The following is a 14,563-nucleotide window of genomic DNA, read 5'->3' as shown; positions in this document are numbered from 1 at the left end:
AAAAGGTACTCGCTGGGAGTCATCCTCAAATTCATGTTCACTTAAATGATTATTCATTTCAGGTGAAAAATTTAAACATACTAATTTTATACAAATTTTATTTTATTTTTTTAAAGATTTTATTTATTTATTTGACAGACACAGCGAGAGAGGGAACACAAGCAAGGGGAGTGGGAGAGGGAGAAGCAGGCTTCCTACAGAGCAGGGAGCCCGATGCGGGGCTTGATCCCAGGACCCTGGGATCATGACCTGAGCCGAAGGCAGACGCTTAACGACTGAGCCACCCAGGCGCCCCAAATTTTATACAAATTTTAAAAATATTCTTTTTAAAAGATTTTATTTATTTATTTGACAGAGACACAGCGAGAGAGGGAACACAAGTGGGGGGAGTGGGAGAGGGAGAAGCAGGCTTCCCACTGAGCAGGGAGCCTGATGTGGGGCTCGATCCCAGAACCCTGGGACCATGACCTGAGCCAAAGGCAGACGCCTAATGACTGAGCCACCCAGGTGCCCCAAAAACAATATTTAAAGTGCATATTAAACACACCTTTTGGGCAAGTAAAACTACTAACCAGCAAATAATTTAAGTTGTATCTAGTTTTAAGACTGTGGCCATAAAGATAAAATAAGAGAATCTGACGAATGTGAAGTTGAAGAATATTTTATTTATTGACAGATTAAAAACCACAACTCAAGTAGTGCAAAATGCACCACTGAACCCAGATACAAAGACTTGGTATTAATACACAATGTTTAAGCAATGCTACACTTATTTTTGGCAAAGTGCTATATTGTTTAGTCTGTGTATAAAACTGACCCTCTATAAACCAATCAGTATAAAAATTTCTATAAAAACAGAAAAACAATTTAGACAGTGGCTCAAGAAAACAAGCTGCCATTTATGCATAGATGATGTACAGTATATAATCTAACCAAATGTCCCTTTTGAGTTTTCAAGTTGAAAAAAATGTGTGTCCAGAAATACATCAAGAAGGCACATAGTACAATCCACCATCCTCTCCAGGCTCCGTAACTGATGCCCTGCCCTGGAAAAGCCAATGTGTTCACAATTATACTTGAGAAACAAACCCAAGCCACTTAAAAAAAATAACACACACAGTTATTGATTAAAGTTCCAAACCTCTGGAGGAAAACAACCAAAAAGCAAGCAAAACCACTCATACACATCAAGCTTGGATACACACACATCGAACTCCCCAAGTCCTGATTTGGTTTTTAGAAGTCCACCTAGAAAACAAATATTAAAACTTCAGGCAAATACAGAGCTAAATGGGGCATTTAATAATTATACAATTAAAAAATATGTTGTAAGGAAAATTCTAAATGATACACAAAACATCCACTTAAGCTGCCTTCCTTTGAACAGTAACGTCCCCTCCCACATAAAGGATACTGTTGCAAATAGGAAACCATGTCCTTCTCTGTATGCTTTCTAGTACCTCTTTCTCCGCCCTAAACCACTGTAATTGGTGTCGTATTTCAAGTGAAATTGGTACATGGCAAGGCTGACACCACTGTATTAGGTAGGTTTTCTAAATAGAGCATTTCATATAAAATTGTAAGCATTAAAATAAGTAGATAAGGATGCCAGTTATAATGCATCAACATGGCTGATGGCAGTGAAGCCATCTGAGAGGGTAGCCCAACTTTTAAGAGAATTTAACCAGTATGAATGGGCCTTATAAAATAAAAGATAATTTTAAGGTAACATTACAAACACATGCTAGTATCTCCATACAAGGAGCGGTCTTTTTACCGATTCTAAAAACAAAAATACCTGGAAACTCTTAAACTTGCTCCACTAATCTATTTAAACTTAAATGCCTATCTTCCAGTTGGAATCCTTCATTTTCTTTTCTTTCTTTTTTCTTTTTCTGCTTTCTTTTGTTTCCAATTCAAAGAAAATGACGATAAGATATTTTTTGCTCCTTTCTACTAAGAGTATAGAAAGACAGTATCTTTCCTTGAGGAGGAACAGAAATAGCAAAGACACGCAGATTCAATGAAGATGTAAAGATGACAAACCAGTGTACTACACAGATTGGAGAAGTAAAATCAACAGGCGATGCTGAACGGCCCATTCAAGTTTTAAGTCAACTGTCTTCTCACTAGAATCAAAGTACTGACACAACAGAGAAGGTATGTCAGCAGGAACAGCCCGCCTGGGAACTGGGAAATTGTACAGGAAATTAATGTAGAGAAAGCTCGCTGGAGTAGAAAGTCAAAAATCCAATCACTGTGCACCTTCTGCAAAAAATTCCCCACCCACCCAACCATATAAATGCATTGCCACAGAAGATAAATAATGGATGGTTCATGTTCAACTTACAGTGCAATACATAATTAGTTGAGAAAGAAAAAGTAATAAACATAGAAAACACATTATAAAATGTTTTATTAACAAAAACACAAACTTTGAGGAACATGGTGCATTTTTAAAAACTAAGCTCATTCCTGAAGCACTGCTTGTGTGCACCACATATTCCAGACTTTTTCCAAGTAACATTCTATATATCAGTCTGGAAGCTGTCAGAGCACTAAATTCAGAGGGGTCTGATTTCTCACTGCCTTCTTGAAGCTTTAAGAAATATGCACGAAAGCCCAATGTAAACCACTAATATTTACAACAGCAGAAATAATAAACTTATAATAAATTGCATTTTGGCCATGTTTCAAAGAATACTTAACAGGTCAACATCATTCTGTTATTGGTCTTGTGTCTTGCACACAGTAGATGCCTAACAAACATCTAATGATCAAGAATGAATTGTGTAACCACTTTCTTCAGTTCTAACATGTGCCAATTTCAGGCAGAAACCTTAGATATTGATACAGAAACCACAGTCTGATAGACAGATGGCATGGTTAGCCTAAGAAAACATCCCCAAGACTGAAAGTGTTTGCTTTCCAGGTATAAACCATAAAAAACTGGTCTAGATATAAGGCAAACAAAAAGTCAATAACGGAGAGAGATGTAAATGTATTTCAGGTATCAGGAAATTTGAAAAAATAAGAGTAAAAAAAAAGACCATTGCTATTTTCTATACGAATCTGTTCATGCTGCCAAACAAATTCTCATGGCTGAACTTCGGTAGTTTGTGAGGTACTAACAACTTGCATGTAATATATGAAAAAAGAGACCCCCATGTATTGAGAGGCTTACATCCAGAAAACATTTAGCTGGTCTATTTTCAAGTTACCAACATATGGCCCATAACAGATATGGTGTAAAACATACACACCTTCATGAAAACTCTACCTTAACCTCTCAACTCTCGTAAACACAAATAGTAACAAAATAACTTCTAGCTCAGTTTGACAAAACTTTACAGACTTGGCCCCTAATTAGAAAACAAATAAATAAAGGGGTAGTAAAGGGAATGAGGAAAGAAGGGGGATGTAGACTTTTGTTCTAAAGAGACATTCCTGGCACTTCATCACGGCCAGTGGAAGAACAACCTACTACCACCATCTCACGATGCTATTTGACCTCCTCTGACTCCAAACATCCCCGTCTAGGCAGAAAAGAGCACAGCTCTTCATTAAAAAAAAAAAAAAAAAAAAAAAAAATCTCCCATAGTTCCCTGCACCGAGCTGTTACAGGGTTACTGAAAAATATAATACTTCACATAACTATAGGCTTTTTCCCTTGAAAACCTTATATAGACATGTATTTATTTAATTAGGGTTGCAGAGGAGATGGAAAAATAAGCTATTTGATTACAAAGGGGATACTACTGTTCTGTCAGTAGAATGTGCTTTGGATTGTGTATGTTTAATTTAGTTAGAGAAGGACCCGGTGAATGTGGATGGCTCAGCAAAACCCATCACAACTGCTAAAAAATAAAGTGACCAGCTGGAGGTACGAAATAGATTTTTCTCTGTGTTAACTGGCCTCTGTGTGACTTGAGCCTTGAACCCTGGCCTCATTAGCACCAACACTCTGAAGAACAGTTGTGGCAGAAAAGCTGCCGCAGGCCCCATCCCCATCATCAGATTCAGTAGTGAGGCCCTTGGAATTTCACACCAGGTTCGGCTCTGGACAGCCCCCTTCCCATCAGTACACAGTCCTCACGACAACTGTGAGGGAGGTAAATATTACTACTCCCCCGCTGGTGGAGGAAACAGAGGCCAAAGTGGTTAAAGATTCTGCCTGAAGCCCCAGCTAAAAAAAAAAACAAAAAAAGGAAACTCAAGGGAGCCAACCTGTCACTCTTCATTTAGATGCTGGGAAAAGACATCACCAGGAGTCCCTCCTCAGCCTTGCCTGCCACCGGCAGGACAGGCCCCACGGCAGAGGACGGAACACCGTATCAGCCATACGAAGCCTACCTCTTTTGCCTTGGACAGTCACCAATAAGAAGTCACTAAAGTGCCCGGACGAGTACTTCTGAGTTGACAGCTGACAGGAAAGACTCCAAACACGTTAAACAGTGGACTAACGGGTTAGTTGTAGACATACATTTTTCCAAATACAATTTCACAGATCTAATTGAATCCCTCTGCGTGGGAAACGAGTGCTTTTGTCCCACGATACTTGCAATGTCTCTGTACCACGTCACACACTCACGTCGGCATTACTGAATGCACTGTTCGCTAACACTTAATATGTACCTGAATTCCAAAATGAACTGCATGGCTAATCTGGAAAAAAAAAAAACCAAACAAACAAAAACCAAACAAACAAAAAACCAAACCTATACACACAGAAATATATCAAGTTTTCTTTCAAGAGAAAGTTCAGCCATAATTCCATTGTATCCATGGCAACTATCACCTGTTAATGCTCATGTTAGTGTGTAAAAATGTATTCGTTATATACAGAAAAGATTATCAAGTACTGGTCAATAAAGTGTATGGCCGACCCTGAGAATAAATTTTTGCTTACTCAAAATATTGATTAAGTAATACAAAATAAAATGAAATTGAAAGATGCCTATTCTCATACTTGGGAAGAAATGTCTTTAGAATGCTATACACCTTAATAGATTTAAAGACATCCCCAAACACCAAACACTGTAACTGTATTGATATGTTTCCAAAAATACTCTGAAAAAAATTTACAAAAACGTAAATGTTAAAAGCAAGGCATTATGTGATACACAGCATGTAAATCTGGTTTTCAAGATAGTGTCTAAACACATCGATAAAACTATGTGATTGGTCATCAATTGGCTGTAAAGAAACAGCATCTTCACTGTCCGTCCACACACGTCCACACACATATGCACAAACCAAGAGAATCCAACCAATCTTGAAATTCTTAGTAATTGTACTGACGGGGGCAGGGCTGATGGACAGCCCAGCCATTGTGCTTGACTTGCCTAGAGTGGCAATCCCTGGTAAGATTTTGGCGACGAAGGCTACTTCTGTTCAAAGACTGTCTTTCACTATGTTCTTTTATCCACTGGGAAGGGCGAAAGCTCTTCGGTTGTTCCAGAAAAGCTGTATGAGCTGCAAGAGCTGCAACGTAGCAATGGATGTGCTGCCCCATTTCATCCTGAGACTCCACCCTGAAACGGAAAAACACGGGGATGTATTAAGTAACAGAGTGTGTTATTAATGAACTTGAAAAAGGTACTTAGTGATTCAATTTGCCACACTAACTTGTTTATGGCTGAATGAGAGCTTAGTGTCTCATGGCTGACAGACAAGTTTGTATTTCGTGACCACACTGACTGATAATGATAGAAAGGAGCAGCCCATTTTTCATAGAGATATGACATATAATCCACAGATGGTTAATTAGGTAGACTGCATTTTTCTAAAAAGTGCTTTAACATTTTGAGTGAATTTCAATTATGCAGCAAAGGGCATTTAGATAAGCTTTTCTGTGAGGGGGACTAACTTTATTGAATACCTGTATTTGCCAACTGTTTTGCAAATCTAATGTATTTAATTCTCACCATAATCTTAAAAGGACAATATTCTAATTGCCAAATTTTACTGCTCAGAAAGCTAAGGCTCAGTGATGTGAAGGTCACAATTACTACCTCACGCAACCAAGATTCTAATACAGGTTTTACTCCAAAGACTGTGGTTAGGAAGCACGGTTGATACTGATGCATTACGCTAACTGCACCTTCACACACATTTTCTGTCTATAAGTAAATGTTCCAGGAAACCAGCTTTAAATCTATATTTAAAAGAAATATGCATAAGAAAATTCTATTCATTTAGCATTTTTCTGGATAAAAAGCTACCTGTTTATTATAAAAGACAACTCTAAGTTTTTAATTGATTTCACAACAGGGCACATTTTGGGATGGCCTTTGCATAGTAATGTCACAAAGACCTGTGGAGAACACATCTTAAAATATGGCTACAAACCACATCATTATTCTATGTTTTCTACATTAAAAGCTATCTAATAGGATAGATATAAGCTATATAAACACATGACATGAGGAGTTTTAAGAGGGTTATTTTATACAACAAGGGCAGTTATAGATTGTATCTGTAATCACTAGAGGAAAACACTTTTTTTAAGATTTTTTAAAAAATAGAATTAAAAGGGGTCACATTAAGAAGCTGATAGAGAGAAGTTAATATAAAGACAGTAGCAGTTTTTAAAAGGTGGGCATTTTGAGTCCTTAGTCTTCCTGATCAGACTGATAACACATATTACACAGTCTCAAAGGGAATATACTTACTCTGTGCCCGTGAGTCTTATAAGCAGCTTTTCCTGGCCCTACAAATGTTAAATGGTGAACTATTAAATCACTAGTAAGATTTAAAATGCTATTTAATTTTACTGTTAGGACATGGTGCATTTTCTGTAATTAAAACTGGTTTACTATGGGTCATTAAAGGCACATGTATTATTTAAGATTATGATAGCACATAAACCTCATAAACAATACTTACAAAGGCCAAAATATAATAAAACACTCTCTGAAGCCCATCTGAAATTATGAAACACCCTCCTCTTACATGCTTTATGGTAATATCCCCAAGGATAGACAGGATGGAAGCTATCTAACTTTTAAAGACATCATTTATTTCCTACTCAGAAAATACAGATATTTACTAAATAGCTATCCTAATTTTGGTAACACCTGATCTATCTTGGTTTAGTGGTTTTTTTTTTTTTTAAGAATTTGAAATCCAGAAATAAAGATGCTAAAAATTTTTTAGTTATTATAAAACTGTGATAATTTGCAGTACTTTCCTATGTTCACAAGGAATTCATAGAAAGTGAAGTGTGTTCTTTTGATCCTATCTATATGGAAAAGTACATATTTGTTTAACTTTCCTATATGTTATACCAAAACAGAGAACAAGATATAAAAACAAACCAGATAGAAAAAAAATGATCATTCTGACTGCATCAAAACTGCAAACACATAACCAGATGCAGAGCATGGTCTTGGACTAGATGCTGGTTTGGACAAATGAGGTGAAATATTCTGGACTCTAGTGCAGAAAGCGGAGTATGGTGTGGGTAGTAGATGAAGTGAAATTTTACTGAGAAGAAAAAAGTACACATCATTGCCTAAAGAAGCAGGTTATAAAACAGTATATACAGCTTGATCCCATTTGGGTTAAGAATGTGTTTGCGTGTTCGTGTGTGTGCGCGTGCGTGTGTGTGCTCACTCATGCACGTGCACGCAGTGGGCACAGAGAGAAAAAAACGACCTAGAAGGATGTGCCCGAGGGGGTTAACAGTGTTCATCTCTTGGTCGTGCGAATGTCTTTTCAAATTTTTACTCTTTGCCTTTTCTAATTTTCTGCAGTGCACATGTACTGCTTCTGGAATAATAATGTTATTTACAAAGCTGCTGTCCATATACACACACACTTTAAACACTAAGAAGTAAATATACAAATATCAGTATGTTTAAAGTGACTATTAATCATGCTAAATTCTTGAGTGGAATTCCACAGAGGGGGGATCGGAATCAAGTGGAAAGCATTTCTGAGAACTTAATTTGAATCAACTATAAGGCAATTTAGTCAACACCATGTCTAAGAAATTTTAAATTTTTGTTGCAATGCCTGAAATACTGATCTCTCGATAAAGCGCTGAATCAAGCGCCAGTTAAAGTAACATTTCCCATCAAAGATCTTACCCAGTATAAAGCCAGGTAACTATATAAGCAAATTGTTTCTCAGTTTGGTAAAGGATATGTTCATCCTCACAGAAGATTACAAAATTACTTACAGTATTCAGAGTTGTGAGTGCAGCAAACTCTGGTAAACTTAAATGAATGAGCTGCCTGGGTTTTGTTTGTATTTGGCAAACAGGAAATAGCAGAAGATATATACAATGATCCAGTTAGTTGAGTTAGAGCCCAAATAATCTAAAAAGAGGCCCTTTGGATTACAGGGCTAACTACAGGAACATTCTGAACTGCTCCAAAGAGTCCACGTCACCTGTAGTGCTGACAGGTATTTGGGAATTAGGGACAGCATCCCCCAAATACCGTAACGCCATAGGCACATTCCACTAACAAGCACTGTGAATAGCCAGACGTTGGGCTGATTAACATGGCCACGGGCTTTATTTTAGCAGGTGGAAGCAATCTTGAATATACTCTCTGGATAAAGGCCATAGAATGTCTGTACGTTTGCTTCGGAACATATCAGTCTTTACTGACCAGGCACTCGCCCTGAACCTTTCCAGGCCCTCAGCCTATCTGCCATTCAAACAGAGCCTTTCAGACCAATTAGGACTTCCACATAACAGGAAAATATTGTTTGGGTATGAAATCTTTCCTCTGTAAGGCAGGAAACAACTCTTTGGGCAACATATTTCAGTAAAATTGCTATTCTGCTTCATGTTTAAGATTTGTCAAGTTTTCGAGGTTAAGTGCCATTTGATGTGACCCAGCTAAGACTACCTGGAAGAAAATAAGAGTTTTATTTTAAGATATACTACTCTTGGGGCGCCTGGGTGGCTCAGTCGGTTGAGCGTCTGACTCCTGATTTCGGCTCAGGTCATGATCTCGGGGTTGTGAGATCGAGCCCCGCGTTGGGCTCTGGGCTGAGCGGGGAGCCTGCTTAAGATTCTCTCTCCTTCTCCCTTTGCCCCTCCCTGTTCGCGCGCTCTCTCTAAAAAAAAAAAAAAAAAAAAAAAGATATATGATTCTTGTTGAATTTGATACCCCAAATAACTCAGTGTATAAAGTGCCAGTTACATTGAGACACATAGCAGAAATGCGTCTTTTCTTCTCTGTCACTAGCAGAGTACTGTAAATCCAACAGCTCTCCATTATATAACTGGGGCCATGTTCTAATGAATTTTTTTGAAAAGCTAATATGAACATGTTTTTTCATACCATCCACTACCTTGTGCACTATGCACGTGCTTTCATAAATCTCTAACAAGATTACTTTCCATCTTCTAAAAAATCAACTTTGACTTGTAGTAGAAATAAATAAACTGCATGCCAAACAGACTGCTTGTGGATAGAGTAAAATACAGTTAACCCCTGAACAATTCAGGGGTTAGGGGCCCCAACCCCTGTGCAGTTGAAAATCCATGTGTAAGCTATGACTCGCCCAAAACTTAACTGCTAAGAGCCTCCTGTTGATTTGGAAGTTTACCAATAACATCAACAATCAATAACACATATTTTGCATGTTATAGGTATTATCTACTGTATTCTTACAATAAAGTAAGCCAGAGAAAAGAAAACGTTATTAAGAAAATCATAAGGAACACAAAATACATTTACAGTCCTGTACTCTGCTTATAGAAAAAATTCTGTGTATAAGTAGACCCATGCAGTTCAAACCCATGTTGTTCAAGGGTTAACTGCCCTCACAACATACCTGGGGCTACTTGGGTCAGGACATTCATCAGTCCCACAGCTGGCCTCACCAATACCAGGGCAGGAGCTATGCACGGCATAGACAGACATGCTGGGATGTTCAATGAGAAGGTTTTCCATAGGACTGGTTTCCACCTTGAGAGTAGTTAATCCACCTGCAGTAAAACACGGGGGAGGGGTGATAAACCAGCTCTCCTCCATCGGACAGGACTCAAACTGGAGCAAGCAGGAATCAGTTGTATCAGCCAAGCACTCAAGAGATGCAGGTAAACAGGAAAAGACTGGAGGGTGCTCAGTACGTGACTCTTCACTGATGGCTTCGGCTTTGGCTCCCGCTGCTGAGAGACCAGCGCAAGCGTCTACATCATAGTCCACGTTCGTTGATGCGGTCCCACGGGAACAGGAGTATCCCGATGGTATCAATTCAGGGCACAGAAAAAGAAGAGACGATACTGTTAGCTGATGTTCACATTCCTCTTTTCGTTTAGGTGAGACACAGAACCATTTATATTCCCTCATAATGATTATAAAATGATTTCTGAGTACCCAGTGTGTGTGTAGTGTGGTGTAACCCTGCATCAGATGGATTACGGTGGCTCTGGGGAATGGTTTTGAAGACTGTGTCTATCCTGCTGAGTAAACGTGATGAGCAATGTGGGCCACTGTTCATCTAGCACAGGATTTCCTATTAAAGGGCATCTGATCTGAACAGCGTAGGAGAGTTGCCAAACTGGAAGATCTGACGTCAATCAATTTCACTGACTGATCATCTGGCACAGGATGTTGCCTGCAATTTTTTTAGACAAATTCTTTTCAGGCTTCAAAACCTTCAGAGTTACTGGTTTACTTTTGCAAAAACTGAGACGCGGGGTTTTCCATTTTTGCTGTGATGATTAACAGCTAAGAATACCTTACCTATGAAGTCAACAAGAATCCATTCATCATCTTCTTTCTCACTAAATTCTGGTTCTTGGTTGGAAGAAGTACTGACTTCACCCACAAACATTTTATTCAGTCTCTGGAACATGGTTAAGGCAAGATTGAGACTTTGGCGGGATGTCTTTACGGCTGAGATTTCAAAACACTGTCTTCAGTCAGCCTGATGGCACGACAGGAGATTAAAGTGCACAAGGTGCTTATTCAACTTAGGCGAGAGCAAGAAGAGTCATTATCCCTAAAATAAAATAGGAAAAAAAGGTTATTTCCAATCGCCATATATTTATACAATATGTGTGTGTGGTTTCGAAAGCGTGTACCCACACACACGCACACACCCCTTTAGAAGAAAGCTCAAGCCTTAGCCTGTAGCTACAGCCGTTCCCTTCCTACAGGTGTCAAACACAAGAAATGCAGTACCTCTTTATTTATAAACCATTATGAATTGAGTACTCAAATGCAACCTGTAAATCAATGTGAAATGAAAGGGAAGGAGTTGGTTGTTTTTCACATCTGTGCTTTTATAAGGGATAAATCTGATTCATGTAGTTCAAGCTGAAATACTGCTTTTCTATAAGAAGAAGAGCCAACACCAGATATTAACAGTCTTGCTATATGACATTCAACCGCCCAGAAGCTGCCAAAGGAAGCCTGCAACAGTACTGGATGACCACCAGCTTTCCTTGGCTCATTTTCTCTTCTGTTCTTCTATATGACTGTAAGCATACCTAATTCCATTTAAAAATCAGTAAGTACAGCATAATCGTACAGTTGGCACAGAGAAATTTACACTGTAGAAAATTGAGGAGGACAGCAGCTAGCCCTGGAAACCCATTCACCGTGTGGCGGCAGGCAGGGAGGTGCTGTGGTCAACACGCCTGGGTTCAAACGCTGGCTCTGCTGTTTGCACTCCATGTGAGAGAGAAGTCATGCTACTTCAGTTGGCAATATTCTACCTCATGGAGTTCTGGTGAGTTCTTTTTTTTTTTAAGGGAGAGCACACCAAGCAGGGGAGCAGGGAGGGGCAGAGGGAGGAGAGAGAATCTTTTTAAAAGATTTTATTTATTTGACAGAGCGAGAGACAGCGAGAGAGGGAACACAAGCAGGGGGAGTGGGAGAGGGAGCAGCACGCTCCCCGCTGAGCAGGGAGCCCGATGCAGGACTCGAACCCAGGACCCTGGGATCATGACCTGAGCCGAAGGCAGACGCTTAACCGACTGAGCCACCCAGGCGCCCCAGGAGAGAGACTCTTTAAGCAGGTTCCATGCTAAGCCCAACGCACGTCTCGATCTCACAACCCTGAGATCATGACCTGAGCTGAAATCAAGAGTCTGATGCTCAACCAACTGAGCCACCCAGGCGTCCCCCAGTGAGTTCCAAGTGAGGAACTGCGGCCTTGTCTGATCTTAGTCCAGAATTCCAGATTTATATAACCATTTCCCCCTGGTTACCTGATGGCCATATCAAACCTAACACATGCCAAAGAGAACTTCTAATTCCCCCCACAAACCCACATACACGGTCCTCCTTCTCAGCAACAAGCAGCAGCGCCCAGCATTTATTCAGGCAAAAACCCAGCAGTTACTCCTTCTGCTCCCTCCCCAAGCCCTCAACCAAACTTTCACCAAGTCCTGTTGACTCTAGCTGCACATGTGCCTTAAATCTGCCTGCTCCTTGCCACCACTTTTAGCCTAGTTGAAGCCAAGCTGGTGTCCCTCTGGACTCTGCCGATCGCTACCTCCCTGCCGGTCTCCCTGATCCTACTCTTGTGAAATGGGATAATGCAGGCAACCTACTTAGCAAGGCACTTGGCACAAAGTTCTCAGTCAATGTCAACTATTATTCTACAAATATTTACTGAGTACCTACTGTGCATCAGGCAGAGTGCTAAGCACAGGGGAGGCAGCAGTGAATCCGGCCCTCCCATGGCAAGTGTTAACAACCCAATGTGATGAATGCCACGGAAAAAGAACGGGGTGTTCCCCAGATCTAGGCAAGTAGTGGTCAGGAAGGACTCCTGCAGTAAATGACTTTGGTCTTGAGTGGTTAAGATCAAGAATGGAGGAAGCCTATAGATGAGTGAGAATGTGGCACCTTCTGTCTGACTCAAGATCCAGACGGATGGTCATGACAGCAGGCTGGGGGTGCTAAACAGGAATCAGATCCTATAGGACCTTCTAAGCCAGAAGTTACGTATAGGGAGGGAAAAATCAAGGATGACCCTCTACCAGAAGCCAATGGGGGGGGGGATGGTGGGACCATTTAGTGGAAGAGCCATACTGCAGAAGGTGTAGGTTGGGCATTTTGGACATGCTGAATTTGGGAATCTGCAAGTCACGTGCTTGGTGTTGTCTACTAGGCAGCTGAATATATACAGGGCTTTGGAGTGCAAGGGCATGGTCTCAGCTGGGGGCACAGATTTGGGAGTTGTGAACACAAAGCGGGTAATAGACACCATGAGTAGATGAAACCATCAAGGGATGGCAAAAAGCATCCACTAAATGATACTCTTTCTCATGAGCAGCAGCCTTGAATCCATAACTTCAGACTCTTGACCCTTCACTTTCAAAACGATCATCATTTTTAGCTACAAAGGTAGTTATAATCTGTAGTGGAGGAGACTCTTGGTTGAATGCTTTATGTGCAAATGGGACTGCTACCACTGTCTGGCACACCACGAGGAAGGTGTAGTGCTACAAATGTGTTCAAATAAATGACATTTGAACACTTTTGTGGTCACAATCCGTCATCATCAGCCATTAATTACTAAAAGAGTAAACAGGAAATGTTACTTGCATAACCAGTCTTCCAGAAACCCTTCTGGAAAGCAGCATGGCCAAATCATGAAGGCTGGAGCTCTAGTACAGAATTCAAATTCAGCTTTATGGTCCATGTAAGAGAAGTTAGAAGAGAAGTGGGCTTGCGTAGTTTGCTTGACCTACTGCACTGCAGTGTCACAGTTATATCCTAAAAAATGAGCTATCACAAAGTCTGATGTAAATAAAGGTTTCCAGCATATAAGCTAGGAGGGAAAAAAAGATACTTAAAAAATCTCCCCCCCATTTCTCTTGAATTATGAAGGCATATATTGGCCCCAAGTACAACCTGGTGTCTGCTGGACCAGTTGAGAGAATAATCCCAATTTTCCAGAGTATAGGGCTGGCCTCAGGCCCTGTATCAGCTAGGAAGCTGGAGCTGCAGGGTGTACAGCAGAGTACCCCACAGAAAACCCCTGCTTGTTCTGAATGAGCACCTGTCCCCCAACTGTGATGCCACATGAGGGTAACTCACTGGGGCCCAGGCCAGTTAAGGGGCAGCTACGAGGCAGAAAACAATGCTGGCGCCATTGTGGCTGGGCAGCTGTGGGTTCCCAACTGCAAACTATTCCCCCTCTGGCTACAGCTCCAAACCCATGTGATGGAAGCCAGCTTATGCCTAGAACATATACAACTCTGCTGCCACAGGAAAGGTGCCTCTGGAGGAACTTTCCACAGGGCACCACAAGTCCATCTTCTTTTGGTTTCCTGAAGTCAGAGGCTGCCTTGAGATATCCCGTATCTCCGGCAAGGGCAACCAACCTTGGGTGGGCAGAATATTCAGGAGCCCAGCCAGGCAAGGGGAGAGCTCATTCTCATCCGTCCTGAGTCAGGGCTCGTATTTACATGACACACCTGTTGAGGCCCCGTGGGAAGGACAAAGACTAGTTTGGGGAGAGGTGCAAGGAGGGCTGGCCTGGGCACCAGCAGGAGAGGGTTCTGGCTCTCTCTCTACCATAGGTGGCTGGAGCTAAACAATCTAACCCTTCTGAGACTCAGTCTCACCACCGGAAA

The 14,563-nt window shown here is 40.8% G+C and overlaps 1 protein-coding gene across 3 annotated transcripts in view; it reads right to left on the bottom strand.

The window, feature by feature from the left end:
* Window positions 1-645: 645 nt before the first annotated feature.
* Window positions 646-14,563, bottom strand: part of TP53INP1 (tumor protein p53 inducible nuclear protein 1) — a 99,296-nt gene continuing 85,378 nt past the window's right edge. For 2 of the 3 annotated variants that reach the window (XM_064588112.1, XM_045896214.3), the window contains 3 exons: window positions 10,713-10,971; window positions 9,799-10,156; window positions 646-5,534 (listed from right to left, as the gene is read on the bottom strand). In XM_064588112.1, coding sequence (XP_064444182.1) covers window positions 5,285-5,534; window positions 9,799-10,156; window positions 10,713-10,824 — 720 coding nt within the window. In that variant the 5' untranslated portion in view covers window positions 10,825-10,971 and the 3' untranslated portion in view covers window positions 646-5,284. Of the gene's footprint in view, window positions 5,535-6,674; window positions 6,713-9,798; window positions 10,157-10,712; window positions 10,972-14,563 lie in introns of all 3 variants that reach the window. The other variant, XM_045896215.3, reaches the window with a different exon arrangement.

Source organism: Mirounga angustirostris, unplaced genomic scaffold (genome assembly GCF_029215605.1).
Source record: "Mirounga angustirostris isolate CCGP_5_RB_7025 unplaced genomic scaffold, mMirAng1.0.hap1 SCAF_4, whole genome shotgun sequence".
NCBI classification, from domain to species: Eukaryota; Metazoa; Chordata; class Mammalia; order Carnivora; family Phocidae; genus Mirounga; species Mirounga angustirostris.
This window is presented reverse-complemented; position numbering and strand designations above follow the sequence as displayed.